The sequence below is a fragment of the Eschrichtius robustus genome, chromosome 10 (assembly GCF_028021215.1).
Source record: "Eschrichtius robustus isolate mEscRob2 chromosome 10, mEscRob2.pri, whole genome shotgun sequence".
Classification (NCBI taxonomy): domain Eukaryota; kingdom Metazoa; phylum Chordata; class Mammalia; order Artiodactyla; family Eschrichtiidae; genus Eschrichtius; species Eschrichtius robustus.
The window spans coordinates 83,752,345-83,777,726 of NC_090833.1; the positions used below are offsets into that span (position 1 = coordinate 83,752,345).

Sequence of the window (25,382 nt, forward strand, 5' to 3'; positions counted from 1 at the left end):
GATCTAAAAATCATTTGAGTCTGATTTTATTTTTTTAATGCTGCAATAGAAGCTGACCAATTTTCCCTAATTAAAGTAACATCTAATCTCTAGTAAGTGTCCTAGCATCTAGCAAGTAATCAATAAGTACTGTTTTTCAAAAATTGCTTTTTCAGAGCACAGGCCCTTCTCGCAAGATGAGGAAATAGTGACCCCAAAGCATTTGAGTAGGAGGAAATCTAGGCCAGTTGACTGAGTGCTTTTCCTTAAATTGCACATGATCTCACATTCCCAAAATACCCATGTTCAGGAAAGCTATATAAGGTCATGTGGCAATTTATTCCCAGTCATATGTGCCTGACGGTTAGAACTATAGACTGCTAGGGCTCAAACGGGCCTTCGATGCCACTTTTCAACCTCTGTCTTCATGGAGAAGGAAGCAGAGCCTATGAGGGAGAGAAGTGACTCACCCAAGGTCATGCAGTTCATTTCTTACAGCATCTAGAGAAACCCTGCACCTGACATCTGATCCAACATCTTTATTCCACACTCCTGCCCAGAATGCTGGGTTCTGGGTATTGCTCACTTTTAAATACTGTCTACCATGAGATTCCATGGGAGGGTCATAAATGATTCAAGAGGGCAGCAAATATGCTTGCAAAATATTGTGGTTTTTACGTTGAGTGTATAATTTGCATGTTGGTGTTTTCATTACACTTGCTGTACTTCATATTGTTATGCTTTTTAAAATGGTTGTTCTCATGCATTCATTCAACAAGTATTTATTGAGGGTCTGTACTAGGCACTGAAGGTGGTGGTGAACTACACTGACAAGATCCCTGTAGCAAATCCTTCTGGTGCCCCACCAGGTCCTCCCAAGTCCCACCATCCCCATGCTGGCCCCCGTGCTGGCCCCCAGTGTTCTGCTGCAAACACCCGGGACTCTGCCCCAGTGCTCTCTCTTAGCAGAATGACAGATGGTAGTTGGAAGGTAAATAACTCAACTTCCTCATGTTTTGGATGGGAAGACTCTGAGATGCATTCTACACCCTCTCCCCAAGCACCCCAGGGATTTGAACTCTAGTTGTCCACAGTGTAACCCACTGGATATCGCATCCACTACAGGCTTCCCTCCCTCCCTGTGTCACCAGCTCACTCCCCCTCTAGTTTTCCTGGATCCCTTCCTACTAAACTGCCTTCACTTGAATCCTTGTGTCAGAGTCTGTTTCCAGCGGAGGGTGCAGGGGCTGAGCCTCTTCTAAGACAGTCACTGACTTTGTGGAGCTCAAGTTCTAGTAAAGGATACAGACAAGAAATAATACAAGAAGTGAGTCAGGTCCTTTCTTGGTACATACTGAGAAGGAGGAGATGATAGTTAGTGAGAGGGGCTGAGAGAGTCTTGGGTTAATGGTGAGGTCGGGGCTCCTCTGTGGTGTGATAGTTGCCCTGAAACCCTGAGGATGAGAGGTGGTGGTTAGGCATGAGAAGAGCCCAAACAGAGGATTCTGGAAGGAGGCAAGGAAACGTGCAGAGTGAGCAGGAACAGGAAAGAGACCGCTGTGGTCATTTCACAGGAGATGGGGTGGGGGTAGGCTGGGGGAGGCCACGTCGTATGGGACTCTAGTCATCATCAAGAGTTTATACTAGATGCAAGGAGAAACCTTTAAATGATGTTAAGCAGGGGAATGCAATAATCTGACTGATACCTGAAAATAATTACGCCAGCAGCTCTGCAGAGAAGAGATTCCGGGGAGGCAAGAACAGGGCAGGAGATGAATGAGAAGGTTGCTGTAGAAGTTTAGGTGAGAGATGATGGATGGTTATCAGCACCCAGGTTCAAGTGTTGATAGGGAATATAATCAAATAGAATCGAAATGCAGAGTACCTATGCATTGATATCTTTGTCTCTGAAACCATTTGTATGTATTTCAGGGGTTCTTAGCATTTTGCAATGAAGTAGCTTTGGGAAATCTAATGAAATCTGTGGATTTTCACACTGTGGATTTAAAAATGCAGATATACATGGAACACAATTATGAATTTGTGATGGGGGATTTAGAGGTTATGGAGTCAGTTAATTACTATGCGTACATGTGTGTATATCTTTCCCTTTGTATCGGTTAGGATAGGCTCTCTACCATAGTAAAAAAGTCCTGAAGTGGAAAATGGTTTAAACACAATAGTCTATTTCTTGCATATGGATGAAAGTTGGAGGATAAATAGCTCAGCTTCATTGGATCTCAGGTAGAAGAACTCGGTTTCTACACTGTCTGCATTCACCAAACAATACTGGGAGAATGAGCAGAGAATTTCTTTGCTATCTTCAAGTCATGACTTCCAAGTTTACCGTAATCATTGTCTTCAGTCTTCCTTCTGAACGAGTAGAAGGGGAAAGAGCATGGGGTAGCATATATTTATAAGTCATACAGCCCAGAAGTGGTACTCAGTGCTCTGCACACCTTCCATTGGCTGGAATTTAATAGTATGGCCACGACTAACTGCAGGAAGGGCTGGAAAATGTAGTCTAGCTGTGGGCCCAGGGAAAAAGAGGGAAATACAGACTTCAGAGAGCAGCTAGCAGTTTCAGCCACAAAACACATATTTTCTTTAAATTTGTCACATTGGAGGTCTTCAGTGTTCCTTTTCTTAAGAACAGTGGACATAACTCACATTGGAAGTTTGAGGGAAGGGAAAGGATAGAGCCAGTGAAGGCTGGTCTGGAGAAATCCAGGACGCTTTTGAACTGTGATTTCGGGAACTAGTTTAACACAAAGTGAGCCCTCTTCCTGGTCTGTGGAGATGGGACTTATATATAAAGGTTGTGTCCTTAAGTAAAAGATTAAGTTTAAATTGAAGTGAAACTTGGCCCCAAACTACACTATTCTGTGCCCTGAGGAACTGGAATTAATTTGAAGCAAACTATTACTCACTCCGATTATGTGTCAGTTGGAAAGAGAGATGATTATATTGTCCACAAAGCGGTCCTTTGCATTCATTTCCTTTCCACTGCAATGACCAGTCATCCTACTTCTTTGTGTGAGGTAACAGGCAGCTGGCTGCTCACCCAAGCACTTATGGAGTCTACTCTGGGCTCAACACTTTCCCTGCAGCAAGGCAGCCCACAGCTCCTCTCTTATGTGTCCTCCGGGGAGTGGGCGTGGCCCATTCCCCGAAAGAGAGGAAGAAGTTGGAGGTGAAGTGCATTTCTGTCAGCGAATCATATTCTCCCATTAGCTTCCATCATTAGAGATGCTTTTCTTGGGGGCAGAGGGTGATGAGCTTTGCCTTAAAATATAAAGAAATTTCAATAATTAAAAAAAATATATATATATAAAAAGAAATTTCAATTGAGAACGCAGCAAATTTTAATTCCTCCAGAGTTAGAAGAGCTGCTTTTCCTTCTAATATAAAAAAACAATTTTTTCTGAAACTTACAAAAAAAATCCAGAAACGGCATTCTCTTGAGATCAGAGCCCTTCTAAAAATCACATTTAGCGTTTGTACCATTCAGCACCACAGGGAAGATTAAATTTCTTCCACGTTGCCTGTTTCTCGCTCTTTCCTCTGATTCTCTCCTTTGCATCATAAATATTCCTTTTCAACCCCCTAAATTTTAGCGATTTCCTCTGAGAGACATTTGAAAAGGAATCTTTATTGCTATTTATTTTATTTAGAGTCCCATTTTAGAGCTGTTAATGTGTTAATACGCTATTTTCTTTTCTACATTCCTCTTCTCTGGATGGGGAAGATTGAACTTTCTTCAAGAAGAGATGGATTTAATTGGTTAATTTCATAATTTAGATTCTTTGTTGGTCTAGTTTCCAAAAGAAGGAGTTCCTTTAAGCTCGCTGCAACTACATTTGCTTTTGAAGGAGCCCTTTATGTTGCAGTGAATAAAGTGTCTCTTATTAAGTAGAAAATAAATGAATCTTTGGCAGGACTCTGCTCCCAATGGGTGAAACATCACAGGAAATTGAGAAATTGTTTCTTTTTGGCCTTATGGGAAATTTTTGCGGGTGAGATTTAGTACCACGGTTTTAAGACTACTGCTTAAATTCATCAAGAAAAAGTCGAACAAGGGACAGTTTTTGGAAGGGAGACGTATCAATGTGATGTTGCTCTGCCTAATTTGTTAAATTTTCCAAGAACTCTGGCGTATGGTCAAGAAGATTATAGTCTCTCTTACGTAATAATTGTGTTACTGTTAAAAAGCACTTAGAAGTATTTTAGCAATTTAGGAATAAGTTTGTCAAAAGTTAGCCTCGTTGGATATCCTTTTATTTGTACCTACAAAAAGGGCTGTTTTTTTACGTGTCCAAGAAGAAATGTGTCCCAGCTGCAGCATCCAGCTTCTGTTCTCAGTTGGACTCTGGGCTCCGCTTAAACTTGAGCAGATCCACTTGGGACACTAGACCTGGGTTCTGAGCTCCAGACCTGAGCCCCAAACACTGGATGTCTCCCTCTGAGGCTTTCTGCACATAGTCACCTTATTTGGGAATCGTGCCCCACACCCATGCTGTGAGTTGAACCCCTAGCCTATTTTCCTGCCAGGTTCCTTGGAGACACTGGGCAGCATCACCGTGTGTCTTGTAGTCTAGACCCAAGAATGTCCCTGTTCATTTCCGATATTCCCCTCAACTTGCAATCAATTGCCAAGTCCTCTTGATTCCCCTAAAGAGGCCGGACAGCCATCCCCTCCTCGTCCCTGCCCCACCTCCCCACTACCTGGCTCAGGTAACAATTCTCTCAGGCCCTGATTTCTCCAGCAGCCTCTTCAACCAGTCTCTTGCCCTCAGTCTTTCCGTTACATCATCCTGTTTCCATCCTGCAACCACTTTCTAAAATTAACTGTGATTATGTTCCTTCCTGGCCTGAAGTTCGTTGGTTGGTTTGTTTCTAGGGCCTACCTGCAATTTTCACCATAGATTCCAAACTCTTAACCTGGCCCTTGCTTATGTGTTTCAGCTTCTTTCCGCTTTCCAGCTTCATCAGCCCCTTGACAAATGAATGCTTCCCTCTCTAACCAGAACTGGACTATTGACAGTGAGAATGTCCTCCTCTGCTTTTTCCCATTCTTGGCAAATTTTAGTCTATTGTCCAGAAGCCAAAGAACTCTCCCCCCTTACCCACTCCCCCCTCAACCCGCTTCCCAGATTCAGCTAGATACTCCTTGTTTGAGTTCCCATACACCCCGGCTGTACTTCCACGAGAGTTGATCCTTGATTGTAAACTCCTTGAGGGCAGGCCATACAGCTCTCTGTATTTGAATCTTCTGCTATGACTGCTGAATAAATAAATGAGGAATGAATGACTACTTCTAGTGCTTTTCTATATATAAGATTGAATCCTAATTGTAGCGTTGTAAAACTTTGGCTAATTTTGGCTAAGTAGTTTGGAGGATTGGAAAGGCAACTAAGAAAGAATGGAAAAACTGGATTTGGCATCAAAAGGCTGTGGCCTTTGCTAAGTCTGTCAGCCTCTCTGAGTCTCAATCCCTTGTTAAGGAACTGGGATATATTACAGGGTTTGGCTGAGGACTAAGGGAGAAGTGTCTGAGGTGGGGGAGGCATTTTGTGAATTATGATGACTGCACAAGTGTTACCTGCTTTATTCTTATGCTTTTCATACCTGTAGTTCTCCCTACTGCACCTGTGTCAAACACCAGCCTAGGACACGTAGGGGGTGAGTGGTATCATGCGGCACAGATGGAAGGGGAGTATTTACCAGGTCTCTGTTCAGTTAGGTGGAGACTGACTAATGGCAGGATGGACATCGGAAATGGTTCACCCTTAGCTTTCCCATTGGAAATACACTCCACCCTCTTAGACGCTATTGGTGAAAATAAGACCTCATGTAGTGGGAAAACAATTAGATAACGTGCATTGAGAACCTTAACAATATTTCCCCCTTTTGACACAGTAATTCCATTTCTGGGATTTATCTTGAGGAAATGATTTCTGAAAATGGGGATGGGAACACCTAAGACATGCAAAGCTGTTCATTGCAGTTGTGGTTATGATAGTGGATGATGGACAATAATCTGAATCAGGTAACCAGTGAGGAGCGCTATGGCCTTGCCCTTCAGTGGGCTCTCTGTAAGACAGAATCATGATTTTGAAAAAATACTCAAGTGAAAAAAGGAGTCCAAATATTCAATCCACGATTTAATTAAAACTATGTAAATCAAACAAGTATAGAAAAACAAAAAGTGACCAGTAGGAAAATACACTCCATTTTGAAAGAGATAAGTCGTAACTAAGAAATCCAGTCACAGCCTGGCCTCGCTACACTGAGGACCCAGTGAATGAGGTCACTTTCTCCTGTGCAAACGAATCTTTCTTTGGCATTGGATAGAGGCCAGACCTTCCTCCTGCCTTTTAAAATCTGGAAGAAAGCATTCAGAGGAATACCAATCAGAAGTAAAAATTGGCTTAGAGCTGAAGTTGTAGAATACTAAGAAAGGAAAGGCTAAACGTACTTGAAAAAGATAGTAATCATGACAACTTTGTAAGGCATTTTTGAGTGTGCAAGGTGTTTTCGTATGCATTTTTCATTTCGATGGGCTCTTCTCTTATGTGGCTTTTTATCCTGCCTGTAAAAATCACTACAGATGTAAGGAGCTGAGAAACACAGTTACTACTTATTTGGGCTCCATTCCCTTTATTGGCCTCTTATCCAGGGATTTCCCTGCTGTGCAGAGTTTACTTTGAACCCAGCGGAAATTACCTAGAAGGGAACAGTCGGGCCCAGGAAATAAATAGGCATTTCATTGTGGCATTATTCACTGGAGGACCTCCAAACATTTGGCACACTTTTTCCCACACGTGCCTCATGGAATCTTGTGTTATAAAGAGGCGCAGAGCTGCTGGGAACTGCCCACCGTCACACAGCAAGTCAGTTGTAGAATTGTGATCCCCTTTTTTCCTCTTGAATTCCCATATAGCCCAAGTGTCAGTTCTCCCACAGGATTTCATGTTCCTTTTTTGTACTGTCTGTCTTAGCTCCAGAAAAGATCTTTTCTTTGATTATTTTCCCACATGTCTGTGGTTGAGAGCCATGGTGCATTTGTTGAATGCACTGTGCTGTTTTCACCCCTGCAGTTCCCTGTTTGATGGTTCGATACTTAGGGAGAAGAGAGACAGTGAGAAGGAAAATCTGCTCAGTGCCTTTAACCCTAGGTTTGGGCCATTTTTCTCGAAGACAAGCTCTTGCTCTCTCTTATCTTATTCCAACCTCCATGTTCTCAGGATGAGAAATAAATCTTTACACAAAAATCCAAGGGTTAGTTTCCAGGTGTTTGAGGGGAAGCTTCGGTCCCCAGTGGAGCTTTTTGGGGGAGTTTGTTATTTCACTAGGGACAGTGCTGAATGCTTCTGGTTTACGCTTCTGTTTCCAAGTTTATTTTATGTTTTGTTGTGGTTTTCAGATTTCTCATGGTTTGGATTTGGGAAAGTAAAATCAAGACAAGGTGTTGGTAAGTAGTTCCTCCTTCTTTGGATAAGTAATGAGTTTGTGTTGTTTCATTAGGATGAAACTGCTTTGACTCTCTTTATACTTGTTGGTCCTTGATTCTTTTTCTGTGTTCCCGGTTTCTGATTTGCTGAAGAAAGAGGCCTAGAATTTTCCAGAAAAGGAATATTGACTTCAGTAAATGGTTTTGTATTTTTGACATCACCTTGTTTCTATCCTATGGGGGAGTGTTAACTGTCATCCAGATCTAGCTTGTTGCTGCATTTTTAAGGTTAAGGAAATAAAATGCAACTACACTCCAACTCCATGTACAGCAAACATTTGGCTGAATATTCAAGTCTGGTCAAGTTCGCATCTTAACTTTCTTCCATTGGCCAACATGTAATAAATTTCTGAATTAGGAAATCAGCTGTTCATTTATGACCACTTCTCTTTCAAAGCAAGACTCTAACGTCCAGACGCTATGATTTGTGCTTGATTGCATTCTGTTCCTTGCATTCAGACTATGTGCTGGTAATTGAAAAGCAGAGTTTGTAGCTATGAAATGAGTGCAGATAATGTAACTCATCACTAGGACTGGAATCAGGTGTGATCTCCCGGGACCTCCAATTTGTTCAGTATTTTCTATGGGTACAGAAACAATGAACAGGAATTGCTTAGAAGGCATGAAAACACAAACTGTCTTTACATCTTGCCTGTGTATTTCCAAGATCTGGCCCCATCTTTAGTATCTGTTGGTTAGTATTTATTTTGGTAGCAAGGTTGGCTATAGGGAAAATTGTAAAATAGGGGAAGTGTACCAGGGTCCTGGAGCCTTCCAGTTCTGAGTCATCCACCCCATACGTGTCCATCCCATCCATACACGGAAGCCTGTTTCCTTTCTCTTTTTGAGCCCGATAGCAGACCTTTCCTATTGGACAGCCTTTCTCAGTGTTGGTCCAGTGATCCAAAATGTCACACGGGCTGAACCCAGAGGTGGCAGAAACTGAGCCAGAGAGGGCCTGAAGGGGGAAAGTCACCCTGACCCTTAGCTAGCCCTAGGAATTCCAAGACTAAAGCTCTTAACCAGCAAAGAGAAAGTGGAGTGTGGCAAAGTTGGAACATTAAGCTCCACCAGCTCAGGACTTGTCTGTGACTCCCCAGGGGCAAATTTCAGATCCAGCTGATCATAGGCACTTTGCCAAGATAGCAGAGAGATTGTCCATGCAATCTTGAAGGCACCCTGTTCCAAGGCTTTGTGCTCACTCTGTGTGTGGCGGTGAAGAGGGAAGTTGAGTGACAAGCTCTCTCACAATAGCGCCGTGAGATGGGGTTTTCCTTCCACTAAACAGCAAATCGGTGCAACCATGTAAATGTTTTGCTTTGTTATTGTTTTTGTTTTTGTTTTAAATTTTTTTGAAGTAATCTTTATTTTTTTAAAACAGAAAAGAATAAAGAATAAAACAAACAAACAAAAACACCATTTATCCCTGTACCCAGAGAGTGTTTGTTAACATAGAGAAAAATTATACATGCATAAGATTTTTCAAAAATTAACAGTACAGAAATGTAAATATTAAACAATGTCTCTCTTACCCACCTCCATGGTTTCCCCCCACCATCTCTCTCCTAAGAGATGTACCTATCACATATGTCTTATGTCCTTACAAAGAAAATAAATTTTATGGATTATATAGACCCTTTGAAAATGTATACACCATACTCTTACTCTTTATCTCCCCTTTAAAAATAAAACTAATAGTTAACGATACTTATTGGCATTTTACATGGTACAGCCATGTACATGTTTTCCAGGCCATTTTGCTCTGCAGAGAGGCACTTGTTCCTGGAAAGCTTCAAAAACTGGGCTTCACCCTTTTAGGCTACAGCAGAGAGAATTCTCCAGAATTGTTCTTTCAGCTACAGTTCATCAGAAGTGATGCTGCTTTAAAATGTAGGTTTTATGATTATTCAGCTGTGGGAAGGTCACAGGTCTGGAGATGACTGCCACTGAAAATATCGTTTGTTACTCACAGATCCCAAGAGAAGAGGGCAGGCCATGCCACAGTGGGGACCATGGTGCTGAAGGGGGCACAGGGTCCATCAGGAGGCAGAGGGAGTAAGGGGAAAACATAGACAAGAACCTCTATTGTGGTTTCTGCAGAAAGGAATGGGCGAGGCAGGGTAAGCAGGTTTAGGACTGGCTGGGTTGAGTAAGGTCAGTGGGCTCTGGGATGTAGGGACAGTCCCCAGTTGTCTTATACCTGGCTCTGGGGTGATGGGGCAGGTGGATAGCAGCCTGGAGTGTGAGAGCCTAGTAAGTAATGCGGTTGGGGGCGTAGACTGTAGATTGTTCAGTTTGTGTATGAAACGTACTCTCGTAGGCAAGTACTTTATTATCTCTAGGAATTGGCAGTCCCTCCTCTGTCACCAAAGCCTCAGATGTTGAAGCATCAGAATACAGAAAATAAAAGACATGGTTAATACAGCTATTTAAGAACAATAATCTGTCTCTCTCCTTGAAGGCATGTTGGTCTTGAGAGAAGGAAACTCCTTCTCCAGATGACCTACATCAATTCTTATCAGGGAAAAAAGTCTCAATCAGGCTTAAAAATGTCTGTAAAGTCATTTATGCAGGATATGTTACTGAGCAGCTCTGGTAAAAGAAAAATGCCTCTTTGCATGTGAGACGTATTAAAATAAAAATGGGCTAAAAATGTTTCCAGGCATAGCTCCTATTTGTCAGCTCAGTAATTAGAACTATCTACCCCAAACTCAGCAAGCTGCACATACCCAGCAATTTAAAACTTTTTGTTAATATTATAAGACATTTTTTCAAGTCCTCCTATGAATTTCTCACCTGCTGTGATGTGCCCCTGACTCTTCTTCTGTCTGTCTTTTTGGGGTGTTTTCCCCACGTGCACAGACACATAACGAGACATCCATGATATGCACAGACAGGCTGCTGTCAAATTATATAGACATTCATCTTCCCCGCTGAGAGCTTTCCCCCTTTGCAGCTTTGCTGTGCTCCATTTGATCAAAATGTTCATAGAAAAATGGCTGAATCTCTGCAACCTTGCCAGCTGTATCAATCTTCCAGGATTTGGAACATCAATAATGAAGAAAACAGCACTTGAATTAACATTCCACTTGATAAATTGTTGAGGTTTATATGTTGCTCAGATTTGTCAACAGTGACCTTCTGGCAAAGTGAAAAAGCTTTTGAAAGATTACCTCTGGTGCTTTATACCACTTCTGCGCTTAAAACATTTCCCCCCAGACAGAGAACCTCTCCCCTTGGAATCTGTTACCTCAGAGTTGGGGGTTTTACTCAGCGAGGCCACAGGAAGGAAAGGGTGTCCTCTGGTGATGGAGAAGCAAAGAGCAAGTCCCTTGGTTGAACTCTTTAAGTAAGGCTCCACTGTGTACATGGCAGATGCTTCAGAGCCCGAATTCCTGGAGGAATTTCAACATTGTCTTCTAAGTATCATCCTCCTCCAAAATGATTGAATGCTACGGGAATGTGGATAGCCTGTCCTGGGCCAAAAGGGAATCAGAGGAAAAGCAACTGGGATCAGTGCGTTTCAAATTGTTGCAGGGAATCCAGAAGCAAATATCGCTGGCCTTCTGACAGCATGTGGAGTGTTTGAACATGACAACTCTTGCATTTCTGGGGGTAAATGTGCAGCCTGGAATCTGTTGAGAAATGTGTGGCCTCTACTGCACCCTCCCCGGGGAGCTCGGACGGTAGCGTGCTTTGGTAACCTCGAAGGAGGGGACAGCTGCACCGGGACTGGAGCAAGGGAGCCCATGATGGGAAGGTTTTATTGACATGATGCAGAAAGCTTAGCATAACACATTCCATTTTCCACCTCTGGGTTTAAGCTCTGGGTGACTGGGGCCTGTCAAGAAGCAAATCATAAAACAAGGATGGTTAAGGATATTAGAAAGAACTTGTCTGTGTAGCTATTCTTGGCAGAATTTCCACAGTTTACTAACACTGGTGAGCTAGGCTTAGGACGAATACAACTGGTAAGCTTGCCTTTGCTTTGAGTGTTCTGTGGCTTCTAAATTGGCTGTGTGAGGACTTGCTTGCAGAATTAAGCCAGAGTGTATCACTAAAAGCAACTTAAATACACATCCCCTTGAGAGAGTGCTTTTAAAAATTACCTATAATAGCAGTTGGCTGCCTCCTGCATAGTTTAAGATTCAGCTAGCTGGGGAATGTCGTTATCCCTACAAACTGTGATAATCCCCATATAAGAGGGAAAATGGATCTTGGAGGTTGGGGGATGGATTACCGTGATAGTTCATAGGGAATTCAAAAAAGTATGATACAACAACTTTTGTTTCTATTGCTGTGCTTCTTACAGAAAAAGTAAAATGTGAGGAAGAGGTAGAGGTTGGCTGGAGGTGCTGAAACATCCTGGGGGGTTGGACAAACACACATGGTCTTGTTCAGGAAATAGTGATTAAGGCTTTCATTTCCCCAGTACACATTTGTCTTCACTGCACATTGGATTTTGCCTTCTCATTGCCTTCCCTTTGTCTTTCTTCCATATCCTTTTCTTCCTGTCTTCCTCTTAGCTTATTGTAGTAGCCCTGGCCAGTGAGAGCCTTCTGTAAGACCCTGCACCTATTCAGGATACTGTAGAATCCTGTGTACTATACTAGGGGGCTTTGTCTACTTTTCCTGTAGGGCGTGTCTGTCAAAAGCCACTGAGATCTTAATTGTTTGCAAGTTTTCAATGAATGTAGACCTTTATCTTTGTGAATGTATTTTTGGTTGCAAACATTATGGGTCAATGGTTGAATTGTTTAGATAAGATACAGTAGACTGTATTTATGGGTATATACGTTCTGAGACTCTGGACTGGAAAGTTTAAATCTGGTATGAAAAATGCTATGGTTATTGCTTTAGTATAAAGACATCCATGTAATGACACTACAAATAATGTTATGGCTAAAGGCAAAACAGGGAACTTTGCCATGGGATTGATCCATTATTGCTGTGAAAGTATTTTGTATGCAAAAGTGGTGCCGCTGCTGAGAGAATATACAGAAATTGGAGCATAGTAATAGGACAGTCCAATGCAATTCTAGTCAACCAGTTATTTGTAAGTTTCTTTAGTAACACTTCGTAGTAATTCATACTCATGAAGCACATTTTCATATCAGTAGTTTCATTCCAGTCTCAGAAAGTAACAAGCAGATACTATTTTGCATATTTTACACACGTAAGCAGATGTAGAGGTACAAAAAAGGTAAGTGACTTGTCCAAAGAGTGGTGAAAGGATCAGATCTTTGAACTTCTAGGATGTCTTTCAGTACACTGTAAAACAGGAATCCTAGATTCATGCTGGGTGTTTCAATGAGAGAGTGTTCTAAAGATGTTCAGAGAACAGAGAGGAAAGCTGCATATTGAATTACAGGAGAAGGAAGTAAAGAAATTGGAACCCTCACACACTGCTGTTGGGGATATAAAATATGTAGTGCAGCCACTTTGGAAAACAGCTTGGCAGTTCCTGAAAATGTTAACCGTAAAGCTACTGTATGACCAGCAATTCCACCCAAGAAAAATGAAAACATATATCCACACAAAAACTTGTACACGAATGCACATAGCTACATTATTCATAATAGCCAAAAATTTTAAACAACCCAAATTTCTATCAATTGATGAATGGATCAACAAAATGGTGTGTATCCATGCAATGGAATATCATTTGGTAATAAAAAGGAATAAAATAATGACGCATGCTACAACGTGAATCAACCTTAAAAACGTTAGGCTAAGTGAAAGAAGCACAAAAGATCACATATTATGTGATCCCATTGATATGAAATGTCCAAAATAGGTAAATCCATAGAGATAAAAAGTAAATTTGTGGATCCCCAGGGCTGGAAGTGGGGAGAATGGGAAGCGACTGCTAATTGAGATGATAAAAATCTCCTAAAATTAGATTGTAGTGATGGTTTCACAACTCTTTGAATATGCTAAAACCCACTGAATTGTACACTTTAAATGGGTGAATTTTAGGTATGTGAATTATAGCTCAACAAAACCATGAAAAATTACAGGAGAATATGTATTTTTCCAACTCCAGGCCCAGCCTCAGTTATCAGCAATGATGATGACTCTGCCAGCCCACTCCATCACATCTCCAATGGGAGTAACACCCCATCGTCTTCAGAGGGTGGCCCTGATGCTGTCATTATTGGAATGACCAAGATTCCTGTCATTGAAAATCCCCAGTACTTTGGCATCACCAATAGTCAGCTCAAGCCAGACACATGTAAGTACATCTGTTTATACTTATTGGCCCATTTGCTGCATAGCTGTATCAAGCAGCATGTTTATCAGAGTCCCTGATGAGGATGACTGAGGGGAGGGTACAGTGTGAAATGTCTGAGGATTCTTGGGGCTTTGAGCCCAAGGAATAGATCATTTAGTTTGTTGATTATGGAGTTCTCAGGGTGTGTCTCCTGCTGGGATTGGAACTGTGGGCAGATACTGACTTCTCTTGAGATCCATTTTCCAAAACCATTTGTCAACATGAAGTTGGAATCAAGGCATGCTTATCTTGAAAAAGATAGACAGAAACCAGAAGTGTCATTAGAATGCACATACATCAGTTATAGAAGATAAGCAATTGGTGGGATTTAAATTTGGTTTATTGAAAGTCCTTAAAATATACACTAATGGTAGTCAGGAATGCTCTGTGTTGCACACACGTGGTATCAATTTAGGTAGTTCTGTTTTCTTTGTTCAGTCCTAGTTCCCAGCATGAGGCTTGTTGTGATGTCACAATAGCAAAGGGACATCACAACAGATGGTCTGCCTGTTAAGTACACTGAGTTACATTTCTTAGAACCAAATTAACCCACTAGCCTCTGTGGGGAAACTTGGAATCTTTCTCTTATCCTATCTTCTGAGCCAGTGCTCAAATATAGAGACTGGAACACAGCCTGAAGGACAAGAAATAAAGTCACAGTAGACAAACAGGCTTATGCCACTGGAACTCCAGGCCTTCCCTTACACATGAATAAGGGGCCATGAGGGCTAGAATATCAGGTGGCTAAGGTCCCGGGGGTTCTCTGGCACTGACAAGTGGATACCTTTTGTCTATCTGCATGTTCTTGCCCCATCTTAAATACTGTTCTCCTGCCCTGTCTCAGGTAAGGTAGGACTATTTCAAGGTTAGATGTTGGGGACTGATTTTTCACTGAGAATGCTCATGGATAAGGGGACTTAACAGTGAGTATCTTTTCAAATATAAAGAAACATCTGTAATTTCCTCCTATTCATTCGAATTTATCCTGAGGTATGTTTAACAATGGATTTGAATTTAATCATTAGGGTGAACAGTATTACAGTCTTGTAATGTGTGAGACTGAACCTCAACATAGCTTTCAGTTGAATATGTAATATGACAAGATAAATAGAATAGCATATATGAAGAATATTGAGCTCCTTGAAATAAAAGGTATTCTTTGAAATCAAAGTATTATTAATTCTAATATTATTATTATGGTGTGAACATGATGTGTGGAGGTTTGCTTAAAATGTGCATTCTTTGTTGAGATAAGCATCCTCCAATGGTTCCTGAAATGCCCTGCATGTGTAACAGTCAAATACTGAATAAAGCAAAGCAAGATAGTGTAATGAGAGACTCTGTCATCATTTTGATTGTTCTCCCTAGGAACAGAGTACTTTGACACCCCTGTCACCACCACCAGCACCAGGCTGTATGATGTACTTTAGTTAACCTGAGACTGCATTAAAATTGAAGTTGACTAAAATCAACCTGTACTCAAAAATTTGCTATACTTTGTCAATGGAGGAAAGATAAAGCTGCATAATCAAGTAGATAGCATTAGCCTAACAAGTCCAATAAGAGAAAATGAACCAATGAGCAAGAAAGCAAACAAATGAGAGCCTATAGAATCAAGTGAGCTAGATGGCTTCTGAGTCTGTGGTTCTTTCTAGAAGTGCTTTCTTCCCTTAGAAATTCCACAAGAAAATTTCCAAAGGTCATTTCCTTAATCTAGAGTTCATAGAGGTTTTTACAAAGGTTTTGGATTAGACATTTTGGTAATTTTGGAAGAGTCTTGGTTTTGTGGCTCAGTCACTCCCACTTAGGAAGAGTTGGAAGAGAGTTGAGGAGACCTGCAGCTTCCCCTCAGCTTCTGCCCTCTACCAGAGGGCGCCAGACCATTGATTGTTTGGTTGTTCCTTATAAAGTCTTGTTGGGTCCTTCACTCAGCAGTCCTTACTGGCTCAGTGTTCTCAATCACTTAGTATCTTATATCAGAAGAAATTTTCTTTCTTCCAAGCATCAAGCCATATGCTCTTTCATGATTTTAAGAACACTTAAAATAACACATCTTCCATAAATCCTTTTTCAAAGAAATGGGAATAAAGAAGCAATTTACTTCTCTCATTCCCTCTACACTTTCTTAAATGTCGTCCTTTACCCCATACTTTTTACCTTTATCTTCAATGTATCTGTTGCCTTTTGTGAAGTCCTGAGTATGACCACTCTGGTGTATGTTTCTCTAGTCTTGATTAGGTTAGATTGTAAGCTCCTAGAGAGCAGAAACTATACTTGTTGAACTACTTCTTCATAGCATGGGACATGATGTGCCTTTGATGTTGGCCAGATGTTGACCAGATATGGCTATATATTGCTGAAATATTAATTACTAACAGACTTGTAACAAGTATAGAGGACCTTTTACATTGAGCCTTTTACATTGGGTCCTTTCCTATTAAATTTGCCTACGTAGACTTTGTTTGTTAGATGTATTTTTAACAACATGTTAGCCAGTTTAAATAGATTTAGATAGCAAATTTAGCAGAAATAAGCCTTTAACAAAAAATCCTTTCTTTGAAGCATCCTAATTGTAGTCATTCAGAAATTTAAGTATTTCAAAATGCATAGATCTGATGTACAGAGGGATCTGTTGCTATAGACCCATGATATTTTGGGAGCTTAGCTTTCAGTTAAGTTATTCCCATCAAGTATTTTTACAACCAATCTCTAAAGAATGGCTCCTCCAAGAAGTTGGACAGGTTACATCTGAAAAACAAATTTAAGAAGCTCTCAGAAAAAGTATGGAATTTTTCCCATGTGCTTAAAGCAAAATATCACATAGACAGTATACCACCAAGCTCTGGATCCATCAGAGGCTTGGGTCACAAACCAGCACTTTTACTTCTCTTTCCTAAAGCTGCCTGCTATTCAAAGATGTTGGCTTTATATGTGTGCTCTTACAAACAGTGATCCCAGCTTATTTCACTGAATTGTAAGAATCTAGTGTATAAGGTGAAGTTCAATTCATTACATATTTATTGACTACCCACAATATTCCTACAATACTAAGAATTGGAAATTTGGTCATAATGATGGCATGTTCCTTGCCCTCAGGGAGTCTCCTTGGGGAGGCCAGTGGTGAAAGACTTCATCGTATAATCACAGTGCACTATGATAGGATAGCTTAGAGCAAGGATCCTAAACCCTGACAAGGATCAGGCAGGTCAGTATGAGAAACAGGCTAGATCAGAAAGATGATATGGTATAGTGAAGATCATGATGGCGTGTGGGCTTGGTATTACCAGATACTCCAATTTTTCCAGAGAGAGCAGGCATTTTATATTTTATGTGAATTCTCCAAGATTTAAAACGCTGGGTGGAACCAACAAAATACATCAGCAGAGTCAGATTTGGTCCACAATCCACCAACTGTTTGTGACCTTAAAGATCAATGAATACATACACCTTATTTTACAGACAATGCTCAGAAATGGCTTGTCCAAAAGTAATACAGCCTCCCTGCTTGTGTAGCTTTGCTCTAAAAACAGAACAACAAACAAACAAAAAATCATGATTAAACCATATTTCTTTAAATGATGTGTAAGATCATTTGAGTGAAGGATGATGACAAATTTTATTCCCCTAAGTAATTTTTCACTCTCAGGAGCTATGTGAGGTTTTCATTTACAAAGTCCAGAGGTTGTTTGCAGGATTTTAGAACAATCTGAACAGGGCTGAATTGCTCCTGAGCACTTTCCAATAGCAAGTCTGTCTACTTTATTGCAGGGCCCAGAGGTTCCCCCAAGACCGCCTGATAATAATTTGGTATTTGGAGGCTCCTGTGTCACTGCAGGAACTAAAGGAGGCTAAATCCATGCCTGATGGAGGAGAAGAGTTCTATGGTTATCTGCAAATTCTGGCCAGACAACATCTTGACGTCACTCCTTAGCTTCCAAAACCTAGCCAAGCAAGAAGTTGCCTTCCCAAGAGAAAGCAGTGTGCTCTAATGACTAAACCCTCAAAGTGCTATGCCACTCTAACTATAGACCCATCTCCTCGATCAATCAGGATGGCAAGATGGAGCTGAGGAGCTCAGCAACATCAAGGCTGGAGTTGGTCTTTAATTCAACTAGTCTGTGTAGACGTGTCTGAAAACCACATCATCTGTCCGCACGGGGTGTTTTCCCAGTAGGACTGACCAACCCGGCTCAAGGGCAGCTGTGCTGCTATCCTCTCCTTGACTGCTAAGAACATTTTTGACAGGGTACAATGGAAACACACCTTCTGAGCTGGAAAAAAAGAAAGAAAGAAAGAAAGAAAGAAAGAAAGAAAGAAAGAAAGAAAGAAAGAAAGAAAGAAAGAAAGAAAGAAAGAAAGAAAAAAAAAAAAAAAAAAAAAAAACACTCTAACCAGCAAAACCCCCGAATCATCAATCTTGGGTTCTCTTGAAGGGTGGGAATGCGTTATAGCTTCCCCTGCAGGAAAAGCAAATCCCATAGACTTATTGTCATCCCTAGAATTGTGTCTTTCCTAGAGCAGCCTTGTAAATTAGCTAGGGTCCTAGGCGGAGGGCCTAAATTAAATGAGAATTGTCTTGAAATACATACTGTATGTGTTTGTTCTTACAGCGCATGCCCTCTATGTGTGTCTAGGGCTAGTAACTCTCTGTGGCAGATGCAGATAAGGAATTCTGACTTTTTTCCACTTTAATTCCATTTCCAATGAAATGGATGTTTATTGATTTCCTGCAGCGTGTGCCATACTTCAAGTGTTATAGTTCACGTGTGTATATATGTTTGTGGGTGTGTTTTCCCACTGGTTACATGCTTATTAGGCAACTACGTAGATAAGCACAGATTCATAGACCAGCTAAGACTAAGGAGATAAAATATAATAAAAGGAGGGAGTGTTTTAACAGTAGTTGAAAAGATCACATAGGACACCCCTCTTGCTCCCCTTAACTGCCATACCCACCCTGTCATTGTGTTACCAACCAAGGGAGGGAATGGAAGTGGTATTTTTCACAGAACTGCAGAGGTTTTGAACATGTTTGTAACATTACTTTGAGTACACATGAGCAAAAATTCTGAATCATATCCAAGACCTCAGGAGCTCGTTAGATCAAGGGATGAGAGTTATTGGAGGTTATCTTCGAACTTCAGTGCAATCTGTGTCCATGGTCCATTTTGATGGTCCATTTGATGGAAGTAAAAACAGACAGAAACAATTGCTATAGCACTTTCCTAGGTCCTTTGCCTACTAACTTTGTCTTTCAAAAGTATGTTTTCTTCTAAGTATTTAATTGGCCAAACAATAATTGCTTTGGGAACTGTTTATATCCCTTTGAAGGCCATGGCCTGCACTTTAAAAATAACCTAAGTCTATTTTGCCCAGCATGAGTGTTAGGGGCGAGAGAATGCAGTTATTTTAGGATCCTTAGAAATTGCTTCGTTTATGGCACAGTGGGCTGACGACTCGTTTCATGGGGGTCTTCATGGCACATTGCTCAGCCGCTGTAGGTTCTAATCCAATTCTGTCTCTTGGTGCCATAGTTCCCCATTGCCAGCTATAACAGCTTGATACTATATTCTCCTTTCAACTCCAGAGGAGATGGTAAGAAGCTATCAAATTATGCTTAAAAAAAGCAACTTGAGTTCCCTCAAAGAAAGGAAATGAATACATGCTGCACAATTACATGTAAAACGTAAGCCATGTTACAAACTCTATTGAGAAGGAGATTTGTTAGGAAACCAGTTTCAAGCACATTTACAACTAAGTAAAATAAGCGACATCATTCTATTAGCATTTGACCGCTGGGTGATATTACTTGTTATCAAAAAAGAAATACCACCCAGTTACAGGGTATCTAGACCTCTTAGAGAAAACAGCCCATCTTACATCTAATGACTAAAAGAGAAAAACAATTATGGATTTAGGTCAGGGTGACACTCACAATGATATTCTGATTTTACTTCCACATCATCAGCCAACCAAGAGGGAATTATGCACCCCTCACACATCAGACAGTTCAGTCCAGTTTCACCAAATCATCAGTGATGTGCTGGAAGCATGCAGGCAGATGCAGGATGCTACTGCATTTCTTCTGGGTATTTCCCAACGCCCAGCCCAACTGGAGAGTGGATACCAGCATGATGAATTTATCAAATGCACCCCCATTTTGGTATCTGGTTGGTCACTCTGGCATGTGCCAGCAGACTGGGGACCAGGACCAGCTCAGCAAACACATATGCAGAGGAACCTCTTATGTTGCTAAGCAGCTCCTGCTACCCAGATGCTTTGAACACTGAGTGCTCCCTGTGGTTAAGGAGAAATGAAAGAATGGGAGTTTTTCTTGGATGCAATGCTCACTCACAGTTCAATTCTTCATGGCAGCTAATGTAACAGAGTGCAGGTTTTCTCCTTGTGAAGTTTTCTCTGCCTTTGCTAATTCTGCCAGCCAGAGAGGGTGAGCCACCATGGTTGGGATCTTCTCAGATTAATCATTATGCCAGCTCCCCTTATGAAGTTCAGCCATGCTGCCTTTCATTCACGATGTTGTACTTGTTTATTTGTTTGCTTTTTTTCTTGGTAGTTGTTACTTCTCTTGAAAGGCATGTAAGATGAATTTGCTCCACACCATGGACAGGAAAGAATTGGAGAGAGATCTACTTAGTTCAACCTGATAACCAAGCACAAAGGCAGTCTCACCCCTTGAGCTCAGGCTCTAGGAGGAAAGATGCTTCCTGAGATGGAGACAGCAGCCCAAAGGGTTCCTGAGTCCACGCTGCCCTCTGTCTGAGCCGGCTCCCTTTGGCTGAGAAGATGCTGTGTGTTTCTGAATGCTTGGGCTCCCTCAGGGAGGGAAAAATTAGAAGGCGGCATTTGTGGCTCAAAGAAGAAGGACATGTCAGTATCACAGTGACCTCCCCTCCACCCGCAGGGCTGGGGAGGTTCTTAGGATGCAAAACTTTCAGTTTTAAAACTGGGGCAGTCCTGGGCAAATGATAATGGATTGGTCACCCTAGTTGGTATAGCTCTGATGATTTCTGCTAGTAAGACAGAATTAAGTCCTCCTTACTCAAAATGCCTGCAGGTACCCTAAAATGCGATTCTTTAAAATAAATAATATAGGTTGTAGTTGGAAATTTGGAAAACATAAGAAACAAAGATGAAATAAAAAGTCGTCTGTAATTCCAACAGAGATAACTGCTGATAATATCATTTGGATATCCAACTTCCTCGTCTTGTGAGTGTCCTTTTAACCTCCTGTGATATAAAGTCTAACCACTTGTACCCTGGCCTTTATTTGTACTGGGCTTTGTTCATATTTCTATAGTAAAGGTTTGTCTTGGGTGAATTGTGTTGGAAGGTCCATAGGAGGCTCTCTGGGTATATTATTGTCAGTGTCAGATTTTATATTTGCTTGGTGATGCATAGGGATTAAGACAGAGCTGGGCTGGGCTGGCCATGGCAGGTCGGGTTTCGAGGGATCGTGAATCCAGAGGAGCTTAGCTTTTCCAGGGTGAGTGTCACAGAGGAGACAAGCCTTGTGTTACGGGCCCGGAGGACTCAGGGAGCAAAAGGGTCCCGGATCTGCCAAGGCAGGCTGAGCGCTCCAGTTTAGGGTCAGCTCTCTGGATGACTCCAAATGTAGTTGTCTGCTCAGCTGGAGCAGATGATCAGTTTTTGCCCCCAGTTCTTCACCCCAGCTGGGTAGCTCCTTTCAGAGAGCCAAGTGTGCTGGATCTGACAGGGCCAGTCTGCTTACATCTGATATGGTTCTCACTATTTAGAGATGCCTTTTCTTCCACCCAGGATTCCTCGGCTGTGCCAAGACCTCTGATGAATTGGAATCTCCCCTTAATCATTCAGCCTCACCTAAACTTGATGGAGTCAGTAGCCTAATATTCTCCAGTCTTCCCCTCATGAAATGCTTCCTCTTCTCATGTCTCAGGCATCGAGGCCTAAGCTGGGGTTCCGGCCAGGGGACTTCTATCAATAGTATGACATACAGGAGTATTTCAGAGATGGCATTTTGCGCAGTAATATTAAAGTTGATAGGTTCTAAAAATGAGTTCAGAACACATATTTTCCTATGATTTGTAAGAGATTAGATTTGTGCGACTTTGAACCAAAGGGGGTGGGAAGAACTCTAGAAAGGAAACAATAATCTAATGCCTAGTTTCTCTATTATACTTATCAGTTACTATATACGCTATGAGTATGGGTAGACATCAACATTCTTTTTACCCTGTTGCTATTATTTAGCACATTTATTTAACGATGCCATTGACCTTCTGGGTGCATTAACGTAGAACCCAGGTCATTATGAGATAATGATGGCATTTAGACTAAGTGCCATATTCCTAATGTTCCAATAAGTGGTTGATATAGAGGGGACAGGATACCATCCCACACTATCTAATTATATCAAAAGAGCTAGTCTCCATGTTATGGAATGCTTTCATTAGAGGAGATTACATGATATATCTGCTTATAAAATAGGCAGAGATGACACCACTGAGTAGCCACCTCACATATTTTCCTGAAAGAATGATGGATTTTCAGATCCCTTTATACTCTCATACCCACTACTGATCCCCACCCTTGCTCCTGAAAGGAGTTTGCTTTTACAAGTGAGCTTGCTTTTACGAGTGAGTTGCTAATGAACAGAGAGAAGCTAACTGGTTACCCAGGGACATAGTCTTACTTTTTTTTTTTGCCTATCCCATTCTGTCATCCTCCCTCCTTTTCTCTATATATTAGGGTTCAGGAACCATGATGCTAATGATGACATTTCATCCTAGTTCCTAGTTCCATTAATGCCATTTCCTGATATCCAGCGAAGCAGTTATGATTCTGTATCACTGTTTAAGCCTTATTTTGAGAAGACCATTTTCTTCTTTCCCAAGTGCTGTCACTTTTAGGATATTTCTCTCCCTCTTAAGAGCCTTTGTTTTGACTAACATACCTTTGTGTACATATAAGGTTTTAGTTTTCCTTGAGCCCTACCTAGACCTTTATCAACTTTGGTTTTGGAAGAGGAAAACTCTCATTTTCTTAGTAACATTTTGGTGATGGGGAGCTCTGCCTTAGATTCCTGAACTCCTGAGCTTTGAGGAGGAAGACAACGACCAAGTAGCAAAGGGAATGACCTTATCACTCACTTCCTGAGTCATGCGTCTCCTCTGGGCTTGTGTATACTCTCTGCTGTTTCCTGCGCATTGCATCCCAAGTTTTAAATTAAAGTGGATCTTAGCCAGAATGGGGTCTAATGGCTGATGCATGGGTACAGTCCTTGGTGTTAACAACCCAGGGCCTTCTTTTGTTCTTGTAGAAGAGATCTGTGTTTTCGAGGGCCAAGCTTCTGCGTGGGGGCCAAGCTATGGGAGGGGGTTGTGGGGTTGGGGGTGAATCCATATGGTCTTCACACCTTCTGCCCACTTTTGGAAAGAGGGGGCTTGTGTGGATTGGTATGGATGACATTCCCCAAGGAGATCCTTCTGCTAACGGGCACCCAGTCTGGGTGTTAGCGTGGTCCTCTCTCGGAGGTCTCCGTGCTTCCCCGTGACAAGCAATGAGCCCCTTACTGCTTGCTGGGCACCTGCCTGCTGCTTTGCTGTGCTGGTCTCAGCAGCTCTGCCCTCTGATGCTGCACTGCGATCTGCAGAGGTGGGAGACGGAGGGGTCTCTGTTGATTGCTACGTGTTGCTTAACTTTATTTCCCTCTCTTATGTTTGAAGAGAGTAGACCTGAAACATGACCTGCATTCTTTTACTATGTTCAGAACCTCCAGGGCTTGTCCACACATATGTATAAATGATAATGGAGCTTGGAAATCTTTATTATACAGAGACACTGATGGAAATGAGATCTGTTGTATTGGAATTTGTGATGTAGTTGATCAGTCAGAACCAAACTCGTACACCAATAAAGACAAGAGTGTCAGATTAATGGTCTCCGTTGCCTACTTTTTATCACCTGCTAATAATTATTTTTACATAAACTTGAGAATATAATTCAGTGTTGGGATTCCTAAAAGCACTACAGACAGCCTCCTAGAAGTTGTCCCACTGATTCCCATTTAGCTCCCAAGCAGCCCCCTCTGCACCCAGCAGGGCCATGATTAGGGTAATGTGGGGAAGCCCTTAATTAAAGTGCAGAATTTAAAGGGGCACCAACAAACTCAGCCATCAAGATAAATCACATTTCAATGCAATATTTTAAAAGCCAAAAATTGATGAAAGAAATCTATGAAGAAAAATTTTAATTAAGACAGGATTGAGAAGGTGGGGATTAGGGTGAGGTGAGTGCTACAAATTCAAGGTCAAATACTGTCATGATTTGAAATTTCAAGTTTTTTTCTTCATAGATGTTTTTGTTAATTTTTTTTTAATATTACATTAAAACATTATTCATAATGTGATATTTTATATTAACTATAAATGGAATATAATCTTTAAAAATTGTGAGTCACTATATTGTACACCTGAAACTTATATGATATTGTGCATCAACTATACCTCAATAAACAAATAATTTAAAAAAATAAAGGGAAAAAATAAAACATTATTCATGTCGATTACTGAATTTGTGGTGCTCCCTTAAATTTTGTGCACAAGGCAAGAATCTCACTCCCCTCACCCTAGCTTGGCCCTGGACTCAGGCTCCTTTTGACCAGGATCTTGTGTAAACCTCTGGCCTTTGCAAAGCTCTGTTTTGTATACATTAGCTGCTGGGTTGATTAGCTTTCGGTCTTCTCTCCTTTCCTGTATTCCTGGCCTAATTGTCCTTCCTCCCTCCATCCCATCTGTCCCTGGAGATACATTTCTCTGACTCCCTTTTGCTCAGCCAGCCTCAGCATCCCCGGCACTAACCATCCTGTGCTATCTGCTGAAGTATCTGCATAGACAGTCACTCTCATCTTCTGACGGCCTTGTTTTTGTATGTGACTCTCCAGAGTGAGGAAATGAACAAGACTGCCACAACAAAAAAAAAAAAAAAAGAAAGAAAGACAAGAAAAGAGAGAGCGAGAGAGATTCTTTTAAACAGGCAGAAAGGATAGGAGGGTCTAGGGATCTTCTTAGCAAATTTGAGAATTAATCTAGGGAAAAATTGGGTAAAATTTTAAAATATAAGTGAAATTAAAAAATATATTAGATATTGCTTCATTTCCCCACATTTAGAGTTGTAGTGTTAGATTTGCTAAGTTAGAGATATATACTCTTTGAGATTTAAAATACTCCATTTTCACTTAGCCTGTTCCTTAATGTCATGAGCCCCTTTTGTAATGTGTGCAGTTTTGATTATTTTAAACAACCAATATCAAATGCCTTTTATGTGCCAGGCCTTATGAGTTGCATTTTCACATTAAAAAAAAAAAAAGAAACCCTGTCAGCACTGCAGGATAGATATTATTACTCTGTTTTATAGATGAGAAAACTGAGGCTCGGAGAGCTTGAGAGGAAAAATAATGAACCCAAATTACAGCCCCAATGTGGGGGAGTTTCTGTTCAGTCCCCAGTCGGCCTCCCTGAAGTCTGGGGCTCTTTCCAGCTGAGTGCGGCTGCTGACCTTTTCCAAAAATAGCATGGAGCAATTTTGAAACTCTGCAAGAGGAATTGTAGTGTTGGT

At 41.3% G+C, this 25,382-nt stretch overlaps 1 protein-coding gene across 4 annotated transcripts in view; it reads left to right on the forward strand.

Moving 5' to 3' along the window:
- Positions 1 to 25,382, forward strand: part of NTRK2 (neurotrophic receptor tyrosine kinase 2) — a 366,665-nt gene that overhangs the window by 187,258 nt on the left and 154,025 nt on the right. For 2 of the 4 annotated variants that reach the window (XM_068552108.1, XM_068552107.1), the window contains one exon: positions 13,539 to 13,727. In XM_068552108.1, coding sequence (XP_068408209.1) covers positions 13,539 to 13,727 — 189 coding nt within the window. Of the gene's footprint in view, positions 1 to 7,405; positions 7,454 to 13,538; positions 13,728 to 17,534; positions 17,564 to 25,382 lie in introns of those variants that run through there. The other 2 variants (XM_068552106.1, XM_068552109.1) reach the window with 2 other exon arrangements.